We start from the raw sequence: 17,408 nt of genomic DNA, 5'->3' as shown, positions 1-17,408 counted from the left end.
TCATTATAAGTGTTCTATAAAATGCAAAGGGCTGATAAGCAGCAAGGCAGCAAATATATCTGAGCACATGAGTAATTCTTCTGGAAGTGAGGAGGGAGCACTCATGTTCCTTGAGTACTCTTAACAGCTGCTCTGCAGAGCCATTGCAAAATGCCACTCTTGTTCTTGGCAGCTCTGTGCCCTGTGTTTAGTCATAAACACAGCTGGTACACAGGCCATGGGAGAGTGAGACTCTCATTGTTGCATTGCTGTCAGCCCTGTAGTTAGGGGAAAGTGATCTCAATGAGGCACTTCAGCAGTGTGCCAGAGAGTTGCAGAAAGAGAGAGAGAAAGAGAGAGAGAAAGAGGAAGGAAGGCAGGAAGGTAGGAAGGCAGGAAGGCAGGCAGGAAGGCAGGAAGGAAAGGAAAGGAGGGAGGAAGGGAGGGAGGAAGGAAGGAAGGGAGGAAAGGGAGGAAAGGATGGGAGGAAGGGAGGATGGGAGGAAGGGAGAAAGGGAGAAAGAGAGAAAGAGAGAAAGAAAGAAAGAGAGAAAGAGAGAAAGAGAGAAAGAAAGAAAGAAAGAAAGAAAGAAAGAGAGAGAGGAAAGAAAGAAAGAAAGAAAGAAAGAAAGAAAGAAAGAAAGAAAGAAAGAGAAAGAAAGAAAGAAAGAAAGAAAGAAAGAAAGAAAGAAAGAAAGAAAGAAAGAAAGAAAGAAAGAAAGAAAGAAAGAAAGAAAGAAAGAAAGAAAGAAAGAAAGAAAGAAAGAAAGAAAAAGAAAAAAGGAAGGAAGGAAGGAAGGAAGGAAGGAAGGAAGGAAGGAAGGAAGGAAGGAAGGAAGGAAGGAAAAGAAAGAAAGAAAGAAAGAAAGAAAGAAAGAAAGAAAGAAAGAAAGAAAGAAAGAAAGAAAGAAAGAAAGAAAGAAAGAAAGAAAGAAAGAAAGAAAGAAAGAAAGAAAGAAAGAAAGAAAGAAAGAAGGAAAGAAAGAGATAGAAAATAGATTTTTTTTAAACTTTTTTCTTCACTGATTTGACTTCTTCCCTTTGGGACAAAAACCACATCTGTGTCACTTCCCCTTGTAGAATTACCTCCAGGAGAGAGGTTGCTGGGACTCTGCAGTGCAGGTACAGTCACAGAATCATGGAATTGTCAGGGCTGGAAGGGACCTCAAGGCTCAGCCAGTTCCAACCCCCCCTGCCATGGGCAGGGACACCTCACACTACAGCAGGTTGCTCACAGCCACATCCAGCCTGGCTGCAAACACCTCCATGGATGAGGCTTCCACCACCTCCCTGGGCAACCTGTGCCAGGCTCTCACCACCCTCATGGGGAACAACTTCTTCCTCACATCCAATCTCAGTCTCCCCATTTCTAGTTTTGCTCCATTCCCCCCAGTCCTATCCCTCCCTGGCACCCTCAAAAGTCCCTCCCCAGCTTTCCTGTAGGCCTCATGCACCCTCTGCATCTTTACCCTGTTCTGTAGCAAAACACATGCTGAGATTTCCCCAGGGCAGAACAGTTTGTATCAGATTCTTCTCTCTGTTCAGTGACCCTAGGCAGGAGTAGGAATTATCATTTAAAGTGCAAAGTGTTAGGCTTAGCCAAGCAGAGACTCAGCACACACACACACACACACACAGATACACACACAGACACACACACAGACACACACACACACAAATGAATTGCCCACATGATTTTTGTGCTTTAAAATCGTTTCTCCTTGGCAAGTAATTTAGAAAATGGGTTTTGATGAGGGGTGGTAATTGCCTGCATCTCCTGTGCTCAGCCTGTGCAGTGCTCAGAGTGGATGTGTCTAATTAAATAACACAGAACCCAGAGTTAATTGCAGCCTGTGCAGGTTGCCCCTGAGGTGTTGTGTGTCACCTGCTAAGTCTCAGCTCATTAGCAGAAACAAAGTCAGTAAGTGTTTACCAGAGCTGGAAGCAGCTGGAGAGTTACCGAACCAGCGGGTCCCAGGGAGGCTGCCTGCCTGGCAGTCTGTGTGGCCCTGCTCTCTGTCATGCTCCTGACCACAGCAGGAGCAAGGCGTTAATGAAGCTGACAGCCTGCATGTCCTGCACTCTGTTGATTAGCAAGGTACAAGGCAGAACAACTGAGCTCTGCCACAGGTCTGACGTGGCCCCTGCAGCTCCCAGGCAGTCCAGAGGTTCGGTGGGGATTGCATTCATAAGACCTTAGCCTGCACGTTGCCCTGGGAGCAGCTGTTCAGGTGCCTATCAGAGGTGAACCTTGGCTCACTTTCTGACTCATTAATTTGCAGTGAGCTGCACATGCTTGTGCAAGACTGCAGTGCCTACAGGCCAGCTACATGAAGTACACAGAGAACTCAGTCAACAGGCTGAGGGAGTTGGGGTTGTGCAGCCTGCAGAAGAGGAGGCTCTGAGGAGACCTCATTGTGGCCTTCCAGTGTCTGAAGGGGGCTACAAGAAAGCTGGGGAGGGACTTTAGAGGGTATCAGGGAGGGATAGGACTGGGGGGAATGGATCCAAGCTAGAAATTGATAGATTGAGATTGGATGTTAGGAAGAAGTTGTTCCCCATGAGGATGGTGAGAACAGGTTGCCCAGGGAGGTGGTGGAAGCCTCCTGCCTGGAGGTGTTTGCAGCCAGGCTGGATGTGGCTGTGAGCAACCTGCTGTAGTGTGAGGTGTCCCTGCCTAGGGCAGGGGGGTTGGAACTGGATGATCCTTGAGGTCCCTTCCAACCCTGACCATTGTGTGATTCTATGATTCTATCCTACTTAAATATCATCAGGGACACACATTGGGATGGTAAAATTTTCATGACAGAGAAAAGAAAGAAGGGACTAAGGGATTGCTTCTAGAGATATTTTGAGGCATGGGAAATCAATGGCTGTTAGTCATGTGATGTATATTGTGTATTTTCAACTCCACACATAATCATATTGGATACTGAAACAGGAAGCACAAAGAAAAGCTGTAAATATGCTGGAACTGATGACCTCTGGCAGAAAATTGCTCCCAGCTCTGTGCTAGGCCAACATCACTATTAGAGGTCTGTTGAGCCACACAAAGTCACAGAAACACAGAATCACAGAAACATTCAGGTTGGAAGAAGAAATGTCTTGCTGGTGTTCATGGCACACAGCTGCATCCCTGCAAGGTGTGCTCACCACTGGCACCTTCAGGATTTTATTCAGCAGTCATTGATCCCACCACTGGTGTCTGAGGGGCTCACAGTCACACAATCACAGAAACACTCAGGTTGGAAAAGAGCCTCAGGATCACCAAGGCCAACCCAGAACCCTACTCTTACAAGGGTCAAACCCTTCCTTGCCCTCCTCTGCCCTGGCTCCAGCACCTCCACAGCTCTCTTGTCCTGAGGTGCCCAAAACTGGACACAACACTCGAAGTGTGGCCTGCCCAGAGCTGAGTGCCAGGGGACAATCCCCTCCCTGCTCCTGCTGGACACAGCATTGCTGATCCCAGCCAGGATGCCTTTGGCTTCCTTGGCCCCCTGGGAGGTGTGGGGGTAGCACTGCCACGGACACTGTTTCCAGAATTCAAAGCAGTCCACATCTTGCTTTGTACTGTGGACAGCTGAGCACCCCCCAGCTTGAGTTCATCCTAATAATGTGGCTCTTCAGGAAATCTGGCTTTATAACCTTTTCAAAGAGAGGGAGCTCGTATGCAGAGAGACAGAATTAAAGGCACTACAGAAGTGCAAATGTCTCTTTCATCAAGTTTAATCAAATTTGAATGTTGGAGGAAAAGATGAGTGTAGAATTCCCACTAGGGAAGAAAGCTCAGTGGATAATTCTGTAGCATTAAATCTGAATTCCCAGCTCTCTTTCTGCTTTTCCAAGTTTCTAAGTCTGGCTGCTGTTGCTTCCTAGTGCCAGCTCCCATCATCTACCTTCCCTTTATTTCAGTTCTGAACTGAGTGGCACTGCTGCTTTTCTTCACATCTAAAGGTAATACTTCTTCAGTTTTGAGTGAACAAACACATGCTCTGCTAATAATTAAAGCTCTACATGGATTCACAGCATCACAGAATCATTGAGGCTGGAATAGGCCTCTGAGCTCACCAAACCCAGCCTATGACCCAACAAGACCACACCAACCAGACCATGGCACTGAGTGCCACATCCAAGCTTGCCTTAAACACCTCCAGGGACGGCGACTCCACCACCTCCCTGGGAAGCACATCCCAGTCTCTCATCCCCCTTTCCATCAGGAAGTGCTTCCTGACATCCAACCTAAGCCTCCCCTGGCACAGCTTCAGGCCATGCTCTCTTGTCCTGTCACAAGTTGCCTGGCACAAGAGCCTGACCCCCACCTGACTGCAACTTCCCTTCAGGTAGCTGCAGTGTGACAAGGTCCCCCCTGAGTCTCCTCAGTTCCCTGAGGCCCTTGTTGAACTGAGGGGCCCAGAGCTGGACACAATATTCCAGATTCAGCCTCACCAGGGCAGAGTAGAGGGGGAGGAGAACTTCTCTGGACCTACTAACCACAGGAGATAGTCAGTGGCCACATCAGTTCCTGAAAGATGTGGGAGTTGCCATATCACAGAATTGTCAGGGTTGGAAGGGACCTCAAGGATCAGCCAGTTCCAACCCCCCTGCCATGGGCAGGGACACCTCACACTACAGCAGGTTGCTCACAGCCACATCCAGCCTGGCTGCAAACACCTCCAGGGATGAGGCTTCCACCACCTCCCTGGGCAACCTGTGCCAGTCTCTCACCACCCTCATGGGGAACAACTTCTTCCTAAGGTCTAGTCTAACTCTTCCCTCCTCTAGCTTGGATCCATTCCCCCCAGTCCTATCCTTACCTAACACCCTCAAAAGTCCCTCCCCATCTTTCTTGTAGCCCCCTTCAGACAGTGCAAGGCCACAATGAGGTCTCCTCAGAGCCTTCTCTTCTCCAAGACTGCACAACCCCAACTCTCTCAGTCTGTCTCCATAGCAGAGCAGCTCCAGCCCTCTGCTCATCCTCATGGCCCTTCTCTGGATACCTCAAGCTATTGTTTTAGCTTGCTAGTTTTGTAAGTTTACATACACACACACATATGTGTGTGTGTATATATATGTGTGTGTGTGTGTGTGTGTCTGCTAGAAGCTAAATGTAAACTTCTGAAGACAAAAAGAGGCTGTTTTGAAGTGTTTGGGGTTTTTTGTATGTCTGTCATCTTTCTTCCTGCAAGGCATTTTGATTTACTGAGGGCCATCTCACAAAGCCCTGCCAGGAAATTAAGCTTCAGTGACTAAGGAGTGTTTGAAACATAAAAACTCTCTGCAAGGAGTGCTTTAGAAAAGGAGCAGGGAGAAGCAGTGCTGAGGTTCTGGCATTTGAGCTGGACACTGGCTGTACCCAGAGATTTAATAAGTGCACAGCAAATGGATTAGAAAGCAGGGCGCTGGAGGGGCTCAGAGGGGTCTGTTTGCTCCCAGGGTTACAGCTGCCTTTGGGATGATGAAATAGGATGTGACTGGTACAATCATGCTGGGCAGAAGGGTTGTGCCAGACATAACAGCAGCATGCATTGCTTTTGTAATGGAATCATTTTTTTCCCCCCCTGCTAATATTGAATGAGGACAGATAGGAAGATTTTATGAAGCTCATTCTCTGTGCCTCTTAAAAAGCAGAAGGTTGAAACAGTGCTCAGCTGTTCTGTTTCCACATCATTGTATTGTGCTGTGCTTTTCACAGGCTCACAGGATGCTAGGGGATGGAAGGGACCTCTGGAAATCTTTGAGTCCACACCCCACCCCCCACACCCCTCCGTCACCAGAGCAGGAGCATAGAATCCAGCACAGGTCACACAGGAACACATCCAGACAGGGCTGCAAAGGCTCCAGGGAAGGAGACTCCACAACCTCTCTGGGCAGCCTGCTCCAGGGCTCTGGGACCCTCACAGTGAAGAAGTTCCTCCTCATGTTGAGGTGGAACCTCCTGTGCTGCAGTTTATATCCATTATTCTTTATCCTGTCACAGGGCACAAGTGAGCAGAGGCTGTCCCTTCCTTCCTGATGCCCAGCCCCTTTCATTCCCCTTCTAAAGGGCTTCCACAGTACAGACTGGGACTGGTATTATTTAACAACAAAGCTGCATCAAACTTATATCCCATAGACAATAGACAATCACAGAACCACAGAATGCATTTGGATGGAAGAGACTTAAAAGCTCATCCAGTGCAACCCTTGACCCAGCACTGAAGGGTCAACACTAAACCATATCCAGCTCCACAGGCTGCTTAAACACCCCCAGGGATGGTGACTCCAGCACTGTCCTGGGCAGCCCATTCCAATGTTTGATAATCCTCTCAGTGAAGAAATATTTCCTAGCATCCAGCCTGAACCTCCCCTGGTGCAGCTTGGAACCATTTCCTCTGCTCCTGTTGCTTGCCACCAAGGAGCAGAGGCTGCCCCCTCCTCACTGCAACCTCCCTTCAGGGAGCTGCAGAGAGCAATGAGGTCTCCCTCAGCCTTCTCTTCTCCAGCCTGAACACCCCCAGCTCCCTCAGCCCCTCCTAATAGTCCAGGTGCTCCAGGCCCTTCTCCAACCTCTCTGCCCTTCTCTGGACATAGTCCAACACCTTAATGCCCAGACCTGAGCACAATCTTTCTTTCTCCTCTCCTACACCCCTTCAACAATGACAAGCATGCATTCCATGAGCATTTGGGAGCTGGGATTCTGTGATCATCTGACTCAGGAAAAGCTCTTTTAGCTGTACTGGGCTCTGGATAAGGTGCTTTTCCTCCTGAGGTGGTGCTGTGTCAAAGGACACAGAAAGAGCTGACCCTTATCTTTGCCAGGAGTCTGCAAGCCTAGAGATTAATAGGAAACATAACCTAGGGCTGAGAGGAATCAAAGTGTGCCTCTTAAGGACAGGCATTAACAAACCTTATCCTTAATAGGCATTCTTACACACTTTAATCATCCATGAAGGCCACAGAGCCTTTCTGTAGCTGACTGACTCAAGTGCATGTAAAAGCTCAGCAAGGCAATCCTGGACAGAAGCCAGACCTTCCAGATGGAGCATTTCTCACTCTTGTCTTGCTACTTCCTACAGAAGTGGTCAAATGGGCTCCAGATCAGCTGATTTCCTTTGAGAACTCGCTGCTTCTCCCTGCAAAAGCTGGGAAGTGTGAATCTGTCACACAGCTGAGACAAACCAGTTTACTCATATCACACACCCACCGCCGGGGCAGCTCTGCCAGGCTGGAGTGTGGCCGCCAGCAGGGCGCCTCAGCCGAGCAGCCCATGCAGCGCCTTCGTCTTCTGGGCTGCGGCCGCCCCTAGGACCATCCTCAGCTGGTAACTCTGTCTGCAAACAGGACCTCTCTGTTTATAAATAGCTGAGGGCTGGGGGGTCAAGAGGGAGGGGACAGGCTCTGCTCAGTTGTACCCTGGGATAGGACGAGAGGCAGTGCATATAAACTGCAGCACAGGAGGTTCCACCTCAACATGAAGAGGAACTTCTTGACTGTGAGGGTCCCAGAGCTCTGGACCAGAGAGGTTGTGGAGTCTCCTTCTCTGGAGCCTTTCCATCCCTGTCTGGATGTGTTCCTGTGTGACCTGTGCTGGATTCTATGTTCCTGCTCTGGCAGGGGGTTGGACTGGAAGCTCTGCAGAGGTCTCTTCCAACCCCTAACATCCTGGGAGCCTATGATCCTCTCTGGAACCTGGTATCTAGTCCAAGCTAATGGCCAACCCTCAAACATTTCAACAGCAGACACAGAGAAGGGCAACAAAGCTGGGGAGGGGTCTGAAGCACAGCCCTGTGAGGAGAGGCTGAGGGAGCTGGGGTTGCTTAGCCTGCAGAAGAGGAGGCTCAGGGGAGACCTTCTTGCTCTCTCCAACTCCCTGAAGGGAGGTTGTAGCCAGGTGGGGGTTGGTCTCTTCTCCCAGGCACCCAGCACCAGAAGAAGAGGACACAGTCTCAAGCTGTGCCAGGGGAGGTTTAGGCTGGAGGTGAGGAAGAAGGTCTTCCACAGCAAGAGAGATTGGTCATTGGAATGTGCTGCCCAGGGAGGTGGTGGAGTCACCATCACTGGAGGTGTTTAGGAAGAGACTGGATGTGGCACTTGGTGCCATGGTTTAGTTGATGAGATGGTGCTGGGTGATAGGTTGGACTGGATGATCTCAAAGGTCTCTTCCAACCTGGTCTGGTCTGGTCTGTTCTATTCTATTCTATTCTATTCCATTCCATTCCATTCCATTCCATTCCATTCCATTCTGCAAGTGGGCTGAAGGAATTGTGTTTATCTGATTTTGATCAGTAAACTCAAGCTTTAGCTCACTGGTTTTTTGCCCCAGTGCCAAGTGTTTATGTGTCACTTGCCCCCTGCCTTCAGTGCTGGCAGAGCGATGCCCAGGTTAACCTGCTGCTTCAGTCTGACCCTTTTTGTTCTGATTCAAACCATTACAGGTGTGTGAAAGACCTACTTCCTCTTAGAAATCCTGGGGTGTTCTCATATTTTAATGGATAGTCACTTGGTCTGTAAGGTCTTACAGGGACCTGTAAGACCTCAGTCATGACTGAGTTTTGATGGCCTTCTCTGATGGGTTTCCTTCCCTGGAATTCTCTTCTCCTAAGTTTCCCCCCCCCCCCCCAAGCAGAAAATCCCTTCAAACTCTGTGTATTGGCTTGGATCAGATACACCCAGAGACTGTAGCTGCACTGGCAGTATCCAGGTGGGTAATTGCTCTGGGAAATGAGTCCTCCAGGGGTGTTCTCCTCCAAGCTCAACAAGTCACTGCAGCAGCAGCAGTGGAATCAAAGCTGTAAGCTCCTGGGGGAGCAGGTCTGCAATCCATGATAAACACAGCAGATGAGCAAAGGGTAAATGGTTTGTGCTGGCTAAGTAGGATGCTTCAGCTCTTTCTTTCCCAAAGCAAAAGGAGCAACTTGAACACAGTAAGTTGTGTACCTGTGCTAATGCTTTGCTTGCTTTATTTCTATTGCTTGCTTTATTTCTATGCCCCCCCCTTTGCAGGGATTAATTAAAGGCTTTGTTGTGGGTGCTGTTACAACACATAATGATTTCTTCTTTGTAATTAGGACTTGTAAGTGGCTGGACAGGTTTGCAGCCTAGTAGATCTGCACCAGGGTAGGGAGGCTCTACAGAGGGACTTAGATTGGATCTAACCCACCACACATGGCCAATGTTAACAGGAGGAGCTTCAACAAGGCCAAGTGCCAGGTCCTGTACTTGGGGCACAAAACCCCAAGCAGTGCTACAGGCTTGGAGCAGTGTGGCTGGAAAGCTGCTGGCAGAAAGGGACCTGGGGGTACTGATGGACAAGCAGCTGAAGAGGAGCCAGCAGTGTGCCCAGGGGGCCAAGAAAGCCAAAGGCATCCTGGCTGGGATCAGCAATGCTGTGTCCAGCAGGAGCAGGGAGGGGATTGTCCCCTGGCACTCAGCTCTGGGCAGGCCACACCTCCAGTGCTGTGTCCAGCTTTGGGCACCTCAGGACAAGAGAGATGTGGAGGTGCTGGAGCCAGGGCAGAGGGGGCAAGGAAGCTGGGAAGGGCCAGGAGAAGAAATCTGATGAGGAGCAACTGAAGGAGCTGGGGATGGTTAGTGTGAAAGAGAGGAGGCTGAGGGGAGACCTCCTGGCTCTCTGCAGCTCCCTGCAAGGAGGTTGTGGAGAGGTTGGTGCTGGTCTCTGCTCCCAGGTCATTAGTGACAGAAGAAGAGGGAATGGCCTCAAGCTGCCCCTGGGGAGGTTCAGACTGGACATCAGGAAAGCTTTTTTTCAGGCAAGAGTGGTGAGGGCTTGGAATGTGCTGCCCAGGGAGGTGGTGGAGTCCCCAAGCCTGGCTGTGTTTGCAGGTGGTTTGGCTGTGGTGCTTGGGGCTGTGGTTTAGGGGTGAGCCTTGCAGAGTAGGGCTCTGGGTTGGATTTGGTGATCCTGAGGCTCTTTCCCAACCTGAGTGTTTCTGTGACTCTGTGATTGATTTGATCTGGTTTTGTTTTCCAGAGCCTTCAAATGGATGTGAACAAGCTGAACATCACACTGCTGCGGGCGTTCCGCAGGGGGGTGGCAGCAGCGCTGGGACTCTTACCTCAGCAAGTTCATATCAACAGACTCATTGTAAGTACCAGAGGCATCTGCTTCCTGAAATGTACCCTGGGTTGGTTGGTTTGTTTGTTTGAATGCTCTTACATTTATTCATTACATGTATTTAGTTCCTTGTTGTTTGTTTATTATTATGATTGCCCCATGGGATGTGCTGCCCAGGGAGGGGGTGGGGGCAGCTTCCCTGGAGGTGCTTAAGAAAAGCCTGGATGAGGCACTCAGTGCCGTGGTCTGGTTGATTAGTTAGGGTTGGGTGATTGGTTGGACTGGATGATCTCTGAGGTCTGTTCCAACCTGGTTGCTTGATTCTGTTGATTGATTTTCTGTCAGTATGAAAAAGTGCAATGAAATAGGACAGGAAAACATTTTTTCCTTGGTTTTTGTTTGTTGTTTTTTTTCAGACTACACTACAGAAAAAATAGGCTTCTATTACACAATGATTTATAGTTACTTAGGAGAGGAAACCATTTTCAGTTACAGTCTAGGGCAAAAATAAGTCAGATAAATCTTTGTCGTGTCCTGTTCATAAGCAGATTGCTTATCCCTCAGCACTGCAGCAGGCTGCCCAGAGAGGTTGTGGAGTCTCCTTCCCTGGAGCCTTTCCAGCCCTGTCTGGATGTGTTCCTGTGTGACCTGTGCTGGATTCTATGCTCCTGCTCTGGCAGGGGGCTTGGACACAAAGATCTCCAGAGGTCTTTTCCAACCCCTGACATCCTGTGAGCCTGTGATTCTCCATCCCATTTGTTATGAGCTGGACACAATATTCCAGATGTGGCCTCACCAGGGCAGAGTAGAGGGGAGGGAGAACCTCTCTTGACTTACTAACCACAGCCCTTCTAATCCACCCCAGAATGGCCTTGGCCTTTTTGGCCACAAGAATAGAATAGAATAGAATTAACCAGGTTGGAAAAGACCTTGGAGATCATCAAGTCCAACCTATCACCCAGCACCATCTAATCAACTAACCCATGGTACCAACTGCCTCATCCAGGCTCTTCCTAAACACCTCCATTGATGGTGCCTCCACCACCTCCCTGGGCAACACATTCCAATGGCCAATTACTCTCCCTGTATAGAACTTCCTCCTCACCTCCAGCCTAAACTTCCCCTGGCACAGCTCGAGACTGTGCCCTCTTGTTCTGGGGCTGGGTGCCTAGGAGAAGAGACCAACCCTCACCTGGCTACAACCTCCCTTCAGGGAGTTGTAGAGGGCAAGAAGGTCTCCCCTGAGCCTCCTCAAGGCTAAACACCCCCAGCTCCCTCAGCCTCTCCTCACAGGGCTGTGCTCCAGACCCCTCCCCAGCCTTGTTGCCCTTCTCTGGACACCTTCAAGTGTCTCAATGTCCTTCTTAAACTGAGGGGCCCAGAACTGGACACAGTACTGATGGTGAATCTTTAACCCTTCCTATAATTCTGCTTTTGTTGTTGTTTTCCCAGGGGAAGAAGAACTGTGTGGAGCTGTTTGTGTCCCCCCTGAACCCCAAGGCAGGAATTTCTGAGGCTCTCCCATCTGAGGAAGTGCTGCGCTCCCTCAACATCAACGTTTTGCATCAGAGTTTATCCCAGTTTGGAATAACAGAAGTCTCCCCTGAGGTTGGTTCTCAGCTTTCTAAGCTGTAGTTGGTTGGGGATTAGGCAGCTGGTGCATCCCTGGTGCTTGTAAGGCTGAGTTTCCCAAGCATGAGGCAGGAGATGTGTAAGCTAAAGCAGCACTAATGCTATAAAGCAGTTTCATAGCTAGCCCTGTTTAGTTGCTGTAATAGTGCTTCAGGAGACTGTTTCAACCTGCATGCCCAGGGCCCCCTCACAAGGCTGGGCTACCACTGAAGTTAGGTTTTGGATCTGAGCATGCATCAGTTGCCTTAAAGGAGCTGGGACCAAGGTCTTTTGGACTATTGGAATGGAATGGAATAGAATGGGATAGGATAGGATAGGATAGGATAGGATAGGATAGGATAGGATAGGATAGGATAGGATAGGATAGGATAGGATAGGATAGGATAGGATAGGATAGGATAGGATAGACCAGGTTGGAAGAGACCTTCAAGATCATCGTGTCCAACCCATCAACCAATCCAACACCACCTAAACAACTAACCCATGGCACCAAGCACCCCATCAAGTCTCCTCCTGAACACCTCCAAAAGTGAGGAGGTGAGTCAGAAGATAAAACAATACCTGTAAAGGAATAACAGAACTACAGTTGTCAGATGTGAGCATTGCTACCTGTGAGTCATAGAATCACAGAATTGTCAGGCTTGGAAGGGACCTCAAGGCTCAGCCAGTTCCAACCCCCCTGCCATGGCCAGGGACACCTCACACTACAGCAGGTTGCTCACAGCCACATCCAGCCTGGCTGCAAACACCTCCAGGGATGAGGCTTCCACCACCTCCCTGGGCAACCTGTGCCAGTCTCTCACCACTCTCATGGGCAACAACTTCTTCCTAACATCCAATCTCAGTCTGCCCATTTCTAGTTTTGCTCCATCCCCCCCAGTCCTATCACTCCCTGACACCCTCAAAAGTCCCTCCCCAGCTTTCTTGGAGCCCTCTTCAGATACTGGAAGACCACAAGAAGGTTACCTCAGAGCCTTCTCTTCTCCAGACTGAACAGCCCCAACTCCCTCAGTCTGTCCTCATAACAGAGCAGCTCCAGCCCTCTGCTCATCCTCGTGGCCCTTCTCTGGACACCTTCCAGCACCTCCAGATCCTTCCTGGAACAGAGGCTCCAGAACTGGAGGCAGTACTCCAGCTGTGGTCTCAGCAGAGTGGAGCAGAGGGGGAGAATCCCCTCCCTGGCCCTGCTGGCCACGCTTCTCTTGCTGCAGCCCAGGCTCTGCAAGGCTCTTTGGGCTGCAAGTGCTCACTGCTGTCTCCTGTTCAGCTTCTCCTCCTCCAGCACCCCCAGGTCTTTTTCTTCAGGGCTGCTCTCAAGCCAGTCCCTGCCCAGCCTGGATTTGTGCCTGGGATTGCCCTGACCCAGCTGCAGCACCTTGCCCTTGGTCTTGTTGAACCTCATGAGGTTGTCATGGGCTCACCTCTGCAGCCCATCCAGGTCCCTCTGGATGGATCCCTTCCCTCCAGCTGTCTGCTGCACCACACAGCTTGGTGTCATCAGCAAACTTGCTGAGGGTGCACTCAATGCCACTGTCCATGGCACCCACAAAGATGTTAAACTAGCTTGGTCCCAGCACTGACCCCTGAGGGACTCCACTTGTCCCTGGCCTCCACTGGGACATGGAGCCATTGACAGCCACCCTTTGGGTGCAGCCATCAAGCCAGTTCTTTGCCCACTGAATTGGATGCTGTGCTCCAGCAGCCTGGCACTAGGAAAATGAGCAGATTCTCAGGTTTTAGCTTTTCCAGTGCAAAACAAAGCCAAGCAGGTGCTGTCCCAAATGTCACATCAGGGCTTCCTATCCCCCAGCAGCAACCTGACTTTCTTCAGGTCAGAATTTCCTTTGTTAACTGATGCACCTGAGTCTGGCACTTGTGATAGATGCAATTATCTGTTCCAAGTACTTCAGTCACAAATAACACTCCAGGTAGACATGGGACAAGAACAGCTATGAATAATAGATGAATGGAGAAATGTCATCAAGCTATGAAGAGATGCTGGGGGGAAAAAAGCCCACAGTACTGAAGTCAAGATCTCATCTGGAGTTAAATACACTTCAGTAACCTGGAGTGCTCAGCTGTTTGAATTTCTTCTCTGGAAAATGAATAAATAAAGGCAGACAACTAGATGGAATGGTTCAAGAAAGGATTATTAGAAGGAAAGAGGAGAGACTGAGGGAGTTGGGGCTGTTCAGCCTGGAGAGGAGAAGGCTCTGAGGAGACCTAATTGTGGCCTTACAGTATGGGAAGGGGGCTCCAAGAAAGCTGGGGTGGGACTGTTTAGGGTGTCAGGGAGTGATAGGACTGGGGGGAATGGATCCAAGTTAGAAATGGGTATATTGAGATTGGATGTTAGGAAGAAGTTCTTCCCCATGAGGGTGGTGAGAGACTGGCACAGGTTGCCCAGGGAGGTGGTGGAAGCCTCCTACCTGGAGGTGTTTGCAGCCAGGCTGGATGTGGCTGTGAGCAACCTGCTGTAGTGTGAGGTGTCCCTGCCCATGGCAGGGGGCTTGGGACTGGCTGCTCCTTGAGGTCCCTTCCAACCCTGACAATTCTGTGATTCTATGATTCTCCAGACTCTAAATCCTTCTAATACTGCAGCAGAAAGGTTTAGAATCCTAGACTCACAGAATGATTTCAGTTGCAAAAGACCTCTAAGGTCATGGAGTCCAACCGTCAACATCACATCACCATGGCCATCAAACCATGTCCCAAAGCGCCACCTCCACATGTTCCTCAACATCTCCAGCAGTGGTTACTCCACCACCTCCCTGGGCAGCCTGTTCCAACCCCTAACCACTCTTGCAGTTAGGATATTTTTTCTTACCTCCAACCCAAATCTCCCCTGACACAATTTCAGGACATTTCCTCTCATTCCATCACTTGCCACTAGGGAGAAGAGACCAACCCCCACCTCCCTCCAACCTCCTTTCATTGTGTTGTAGAGAGCAATGAGCCTTAGCATTTCAGTTGCTAGCAGGTGACAGAGCTAAGGCTCTGCCCCTGACAAGATCATGCAGCTTCACACTAAAAGGTGTTCCTTTGGGATCTCAATAAATTGTTTCCATGTGTAAGGCTTCACAGCAAACAGCAGCTAAAGGACTACATCCAGGCTTTGCTTGCTCCCTGTCTCCATCCAAAGGTTGGGCAGGAGACACAGTTAGTTCCCTTTGGAACATTCCCCTGGGTGAGATTAAGACACAAACAAGGTCATATGTCACAAGGAGACTGTTTATTAGAGAGAGAGAGAGTGGAGCTAACAAAACAGAGAAAGGAAGAAAAGGGAGAGAGGGGGAGAGAGAGAATGGAGAAAGAGAAAGCAGGAGAGACAGTAACCACCTCATGGTCCTTCTTGGCAGGGGAGGCAGGGGAAGAGACATCCTGGGCTGCTGCCTCCAGCATGAGCTGTCCCCAGTGATGGCCTTAGAGCTGCCTTCCAACACCTGAAGGGATGCTACAGGAGGCTGCAGAGGGACTTTTCATCAGGGTGTCTGGAGACAGGACAAGGGGGAATGGTTTGAAGCTGAGGCAGAGCAGGGTCAGACTGGAGCTGAGGAGGAAGTTCTTCAGTAGGAGGGTGGTGAGACTCTGAAACAGGCTGCCCAGGGAGGTTGTGGCTGTCTCCTCCCTGGGGGTGTTCAGGGCCAGGCTAGCTGAGGCCTTGAGCAGCTGAGTCTAGCTGAGAGGTGTCCCTGCCCATGGTGGGGAGGTTGGAGCAGATGAGCTCTGAGGTCACTTCCAACCTGAGCCATTGTGTGATTCTGTAGGAAAGCTTGAGTGGAAATCTGGTGCCCTCTGCTTGAAATCTGAGCCCATGGGATACCATAAACAGCAGGAGTCTCAGTGGATGTGGGTGACACCAAATACATTTCCCTTTATCCCAGGAAGCATTTGTCAGTCCACATCTGCTGATGCATGAGGCACTGGCTGATCTATTTTCAGTTGAATTGCCTGTCTCAAAATTCATAGCCTAGTTTCTTATTCTTCAGTAGCTGGAAGAGCAGACTCCCTACATGCCTATGCAGTAGGCACCACTGCAGTCCTTTCTGCCTGGTGCAGAACAGGCTATGATGTACCTGTGGGCACCTGAACATTTAGTCTAACAGAGTCATTGCCATTTCAGGCATACAGGGCAGCAGCAATCCCCCTCCTGTGTCCTTTCTCTTCCAATAGCCTATTGTAGTTGTAGCATTTGCTCTTTTATTATGGTCTAAAGTTTGTGCCTGAAAGTCATAGAATGGTCCAGGCTAGAAGGGACCTCCAAAGCTCACCCAGTCTGACCTCCCTCTGCAGTCAGCAGGGACATCCCCAACTAGATCAAGCTGCCCAGGGCCTCCTCCAGCCTCACCTTGAATATCTCCAGGGATGGGGCCTCAACCACCTCCCTGGGCAACCTGTTCCAGTGTTCCACCACCCTCAGAGTAAAGAGCTTGATCCTAACATCCAATCTCAATCTTCTCTGCTCTAGTTTGAAGCCATTGCCCCTGCTCCTGTCCCTGCAGGCCTTTGCAGACAGTCTCTCTCCATCCTTCTTGTAGCCCCCTTAAGGTACTGGCAGGCTGCTCTTAGGTCTCCCTGGAGCCTTCTCTTGTGCAGGCTGAACACCCCCAGCTCTCTCAGCCTGCCCTTGTAGCAGAGGTGCTCCAACCCCCTGAGCACTTTTGTGGCCCTTTGGAATTCTGTTCTGCTCCATGGTGTGTATCAGGCCCAGGAGCAGTCTGTCCCAGAAGAAACTGCTGAGTTGGTGCTGGTTGGTGAGACTAAGTTCAATGCCTCAGGCAGTCCATATGATTACAGTGTGGGAATCCTGACTTCCTAATGCCTTTAAATTGTACTCAGACCAACAAATAAACCACTGCTGGATTTCAGAGCTTAGTGGAGTAGAAGAGAACTCGAGGTGGGTTTGAATGGGAAAAAAAAGTAGTGGGTGAAGTTACAGTCAGTAAAGTTAAGGTTGCTGTGTTTTGAGAGAGAAGCTAACTGCCAGCTGGGAGATGTGGCCTGTAAGGAGAAATTTCCAGAGGTCATGCCAGAATGAGGCACTCCCAGAAGGTGCCACTACAGCCTCCTTGCAGAAGGCTTCTGTTGGTTGCCTTTGAGCTGTGTGCTGTTCACTTCCTAGAGCAGAACTCAAAGGAAGCAGTCATGCACTTAAAGCACACAGAAACCATAAGTCATTGTAAGGACAAGTGATCAAAAGCAACAGTTCAGAGTTCACCACAGCCTGGACTGAGGCTCCCAGGAGCAGAGCAGAGCAGGAGGATGTGCTGCAGTGGTCAGGCCAGGCAGGTGCAGGGTTACACCTGCTCAGGAGCACCCAGAGCACTGCAGCAGGGACAGGAGCCCTGCAGGCCTGCCAGCATCAACACAAAACCCCAGCACACCCACCCATTGGTGTGTAAGGCACAGTCTTTGGGGAGCCTTTCTCATGGGAGGTACTAAGTGGCTAGTATCCATTGTCCTGGGAGGTGGGGAGCTCATGCATGCTCCTGGGGGTTCACAGCAGGGGTGCAGGGGAGTTTTTGGCAGACTTTCCTAACCTGCTTTAGCTAACTTAATTAACATAGCAGAAAAAAACAAAGCAACTCAGTGTCAGCTTCACAGGATCACAGCTCACAGGATGTTAGGGGTTGGAAGGGACCTCTGGAGAGCTTCCAGTCCAAGCCCCCTGCCAGAGCAGGACCACAGAATCCAGCACAGGTCACACAGGAACACATCCAGACAGGGCTGAAAAGGCTCCAGG

General features: G+C 50.1%; 1 protein-coding gene across 1 annotated transcript in view; it reads left to right on the top strand.

Moving 5' to 3' along the window:
- The window catches only part of PTPRR (protein tyrosine phosphatase receptor type R), a 153,131-nt gene that overhangs the window by 52,090 nt on the left and 83,633 nt on the right, over positions 1 to 17,408 (top strand). Inside the window, exons 2-3 of the mRNA XM_068167434.1 lie at positions 9,950 to 10,063; positions 11,486 to 11,641. Coding sequence (XP_068023535.1) covers positions 9,950 to 10,063; positions 11,486 to 11,641 — 270 coding nt within the window. The remainder of the gene's footprint in view (positions 1 to 9,949; positions 10,064 to 11,485; positions 11,642 to 17,408) is intronic.

The sequence above is a fragment of the Melanerpes formicivorus genome, unplaced genomic scaffold (assembly GCF_026170545.1).
Source record: "Melanerpes formicivorus ecotype bairdi unplaced genomic scaffold, bMelFor1.0.p_v2 SCAF_117, whole genome shotgun sequence".
NCBI lineage: Eukaryota > Metazoa > Chordata > Aves > Piciformes > Picidae > Melanerpes > Melanerpes formicivorus.
Note: the sequence above shows the minus strand (reverse complement) of the source record. Positions and strands in the feature narration are given on the sequence as shown.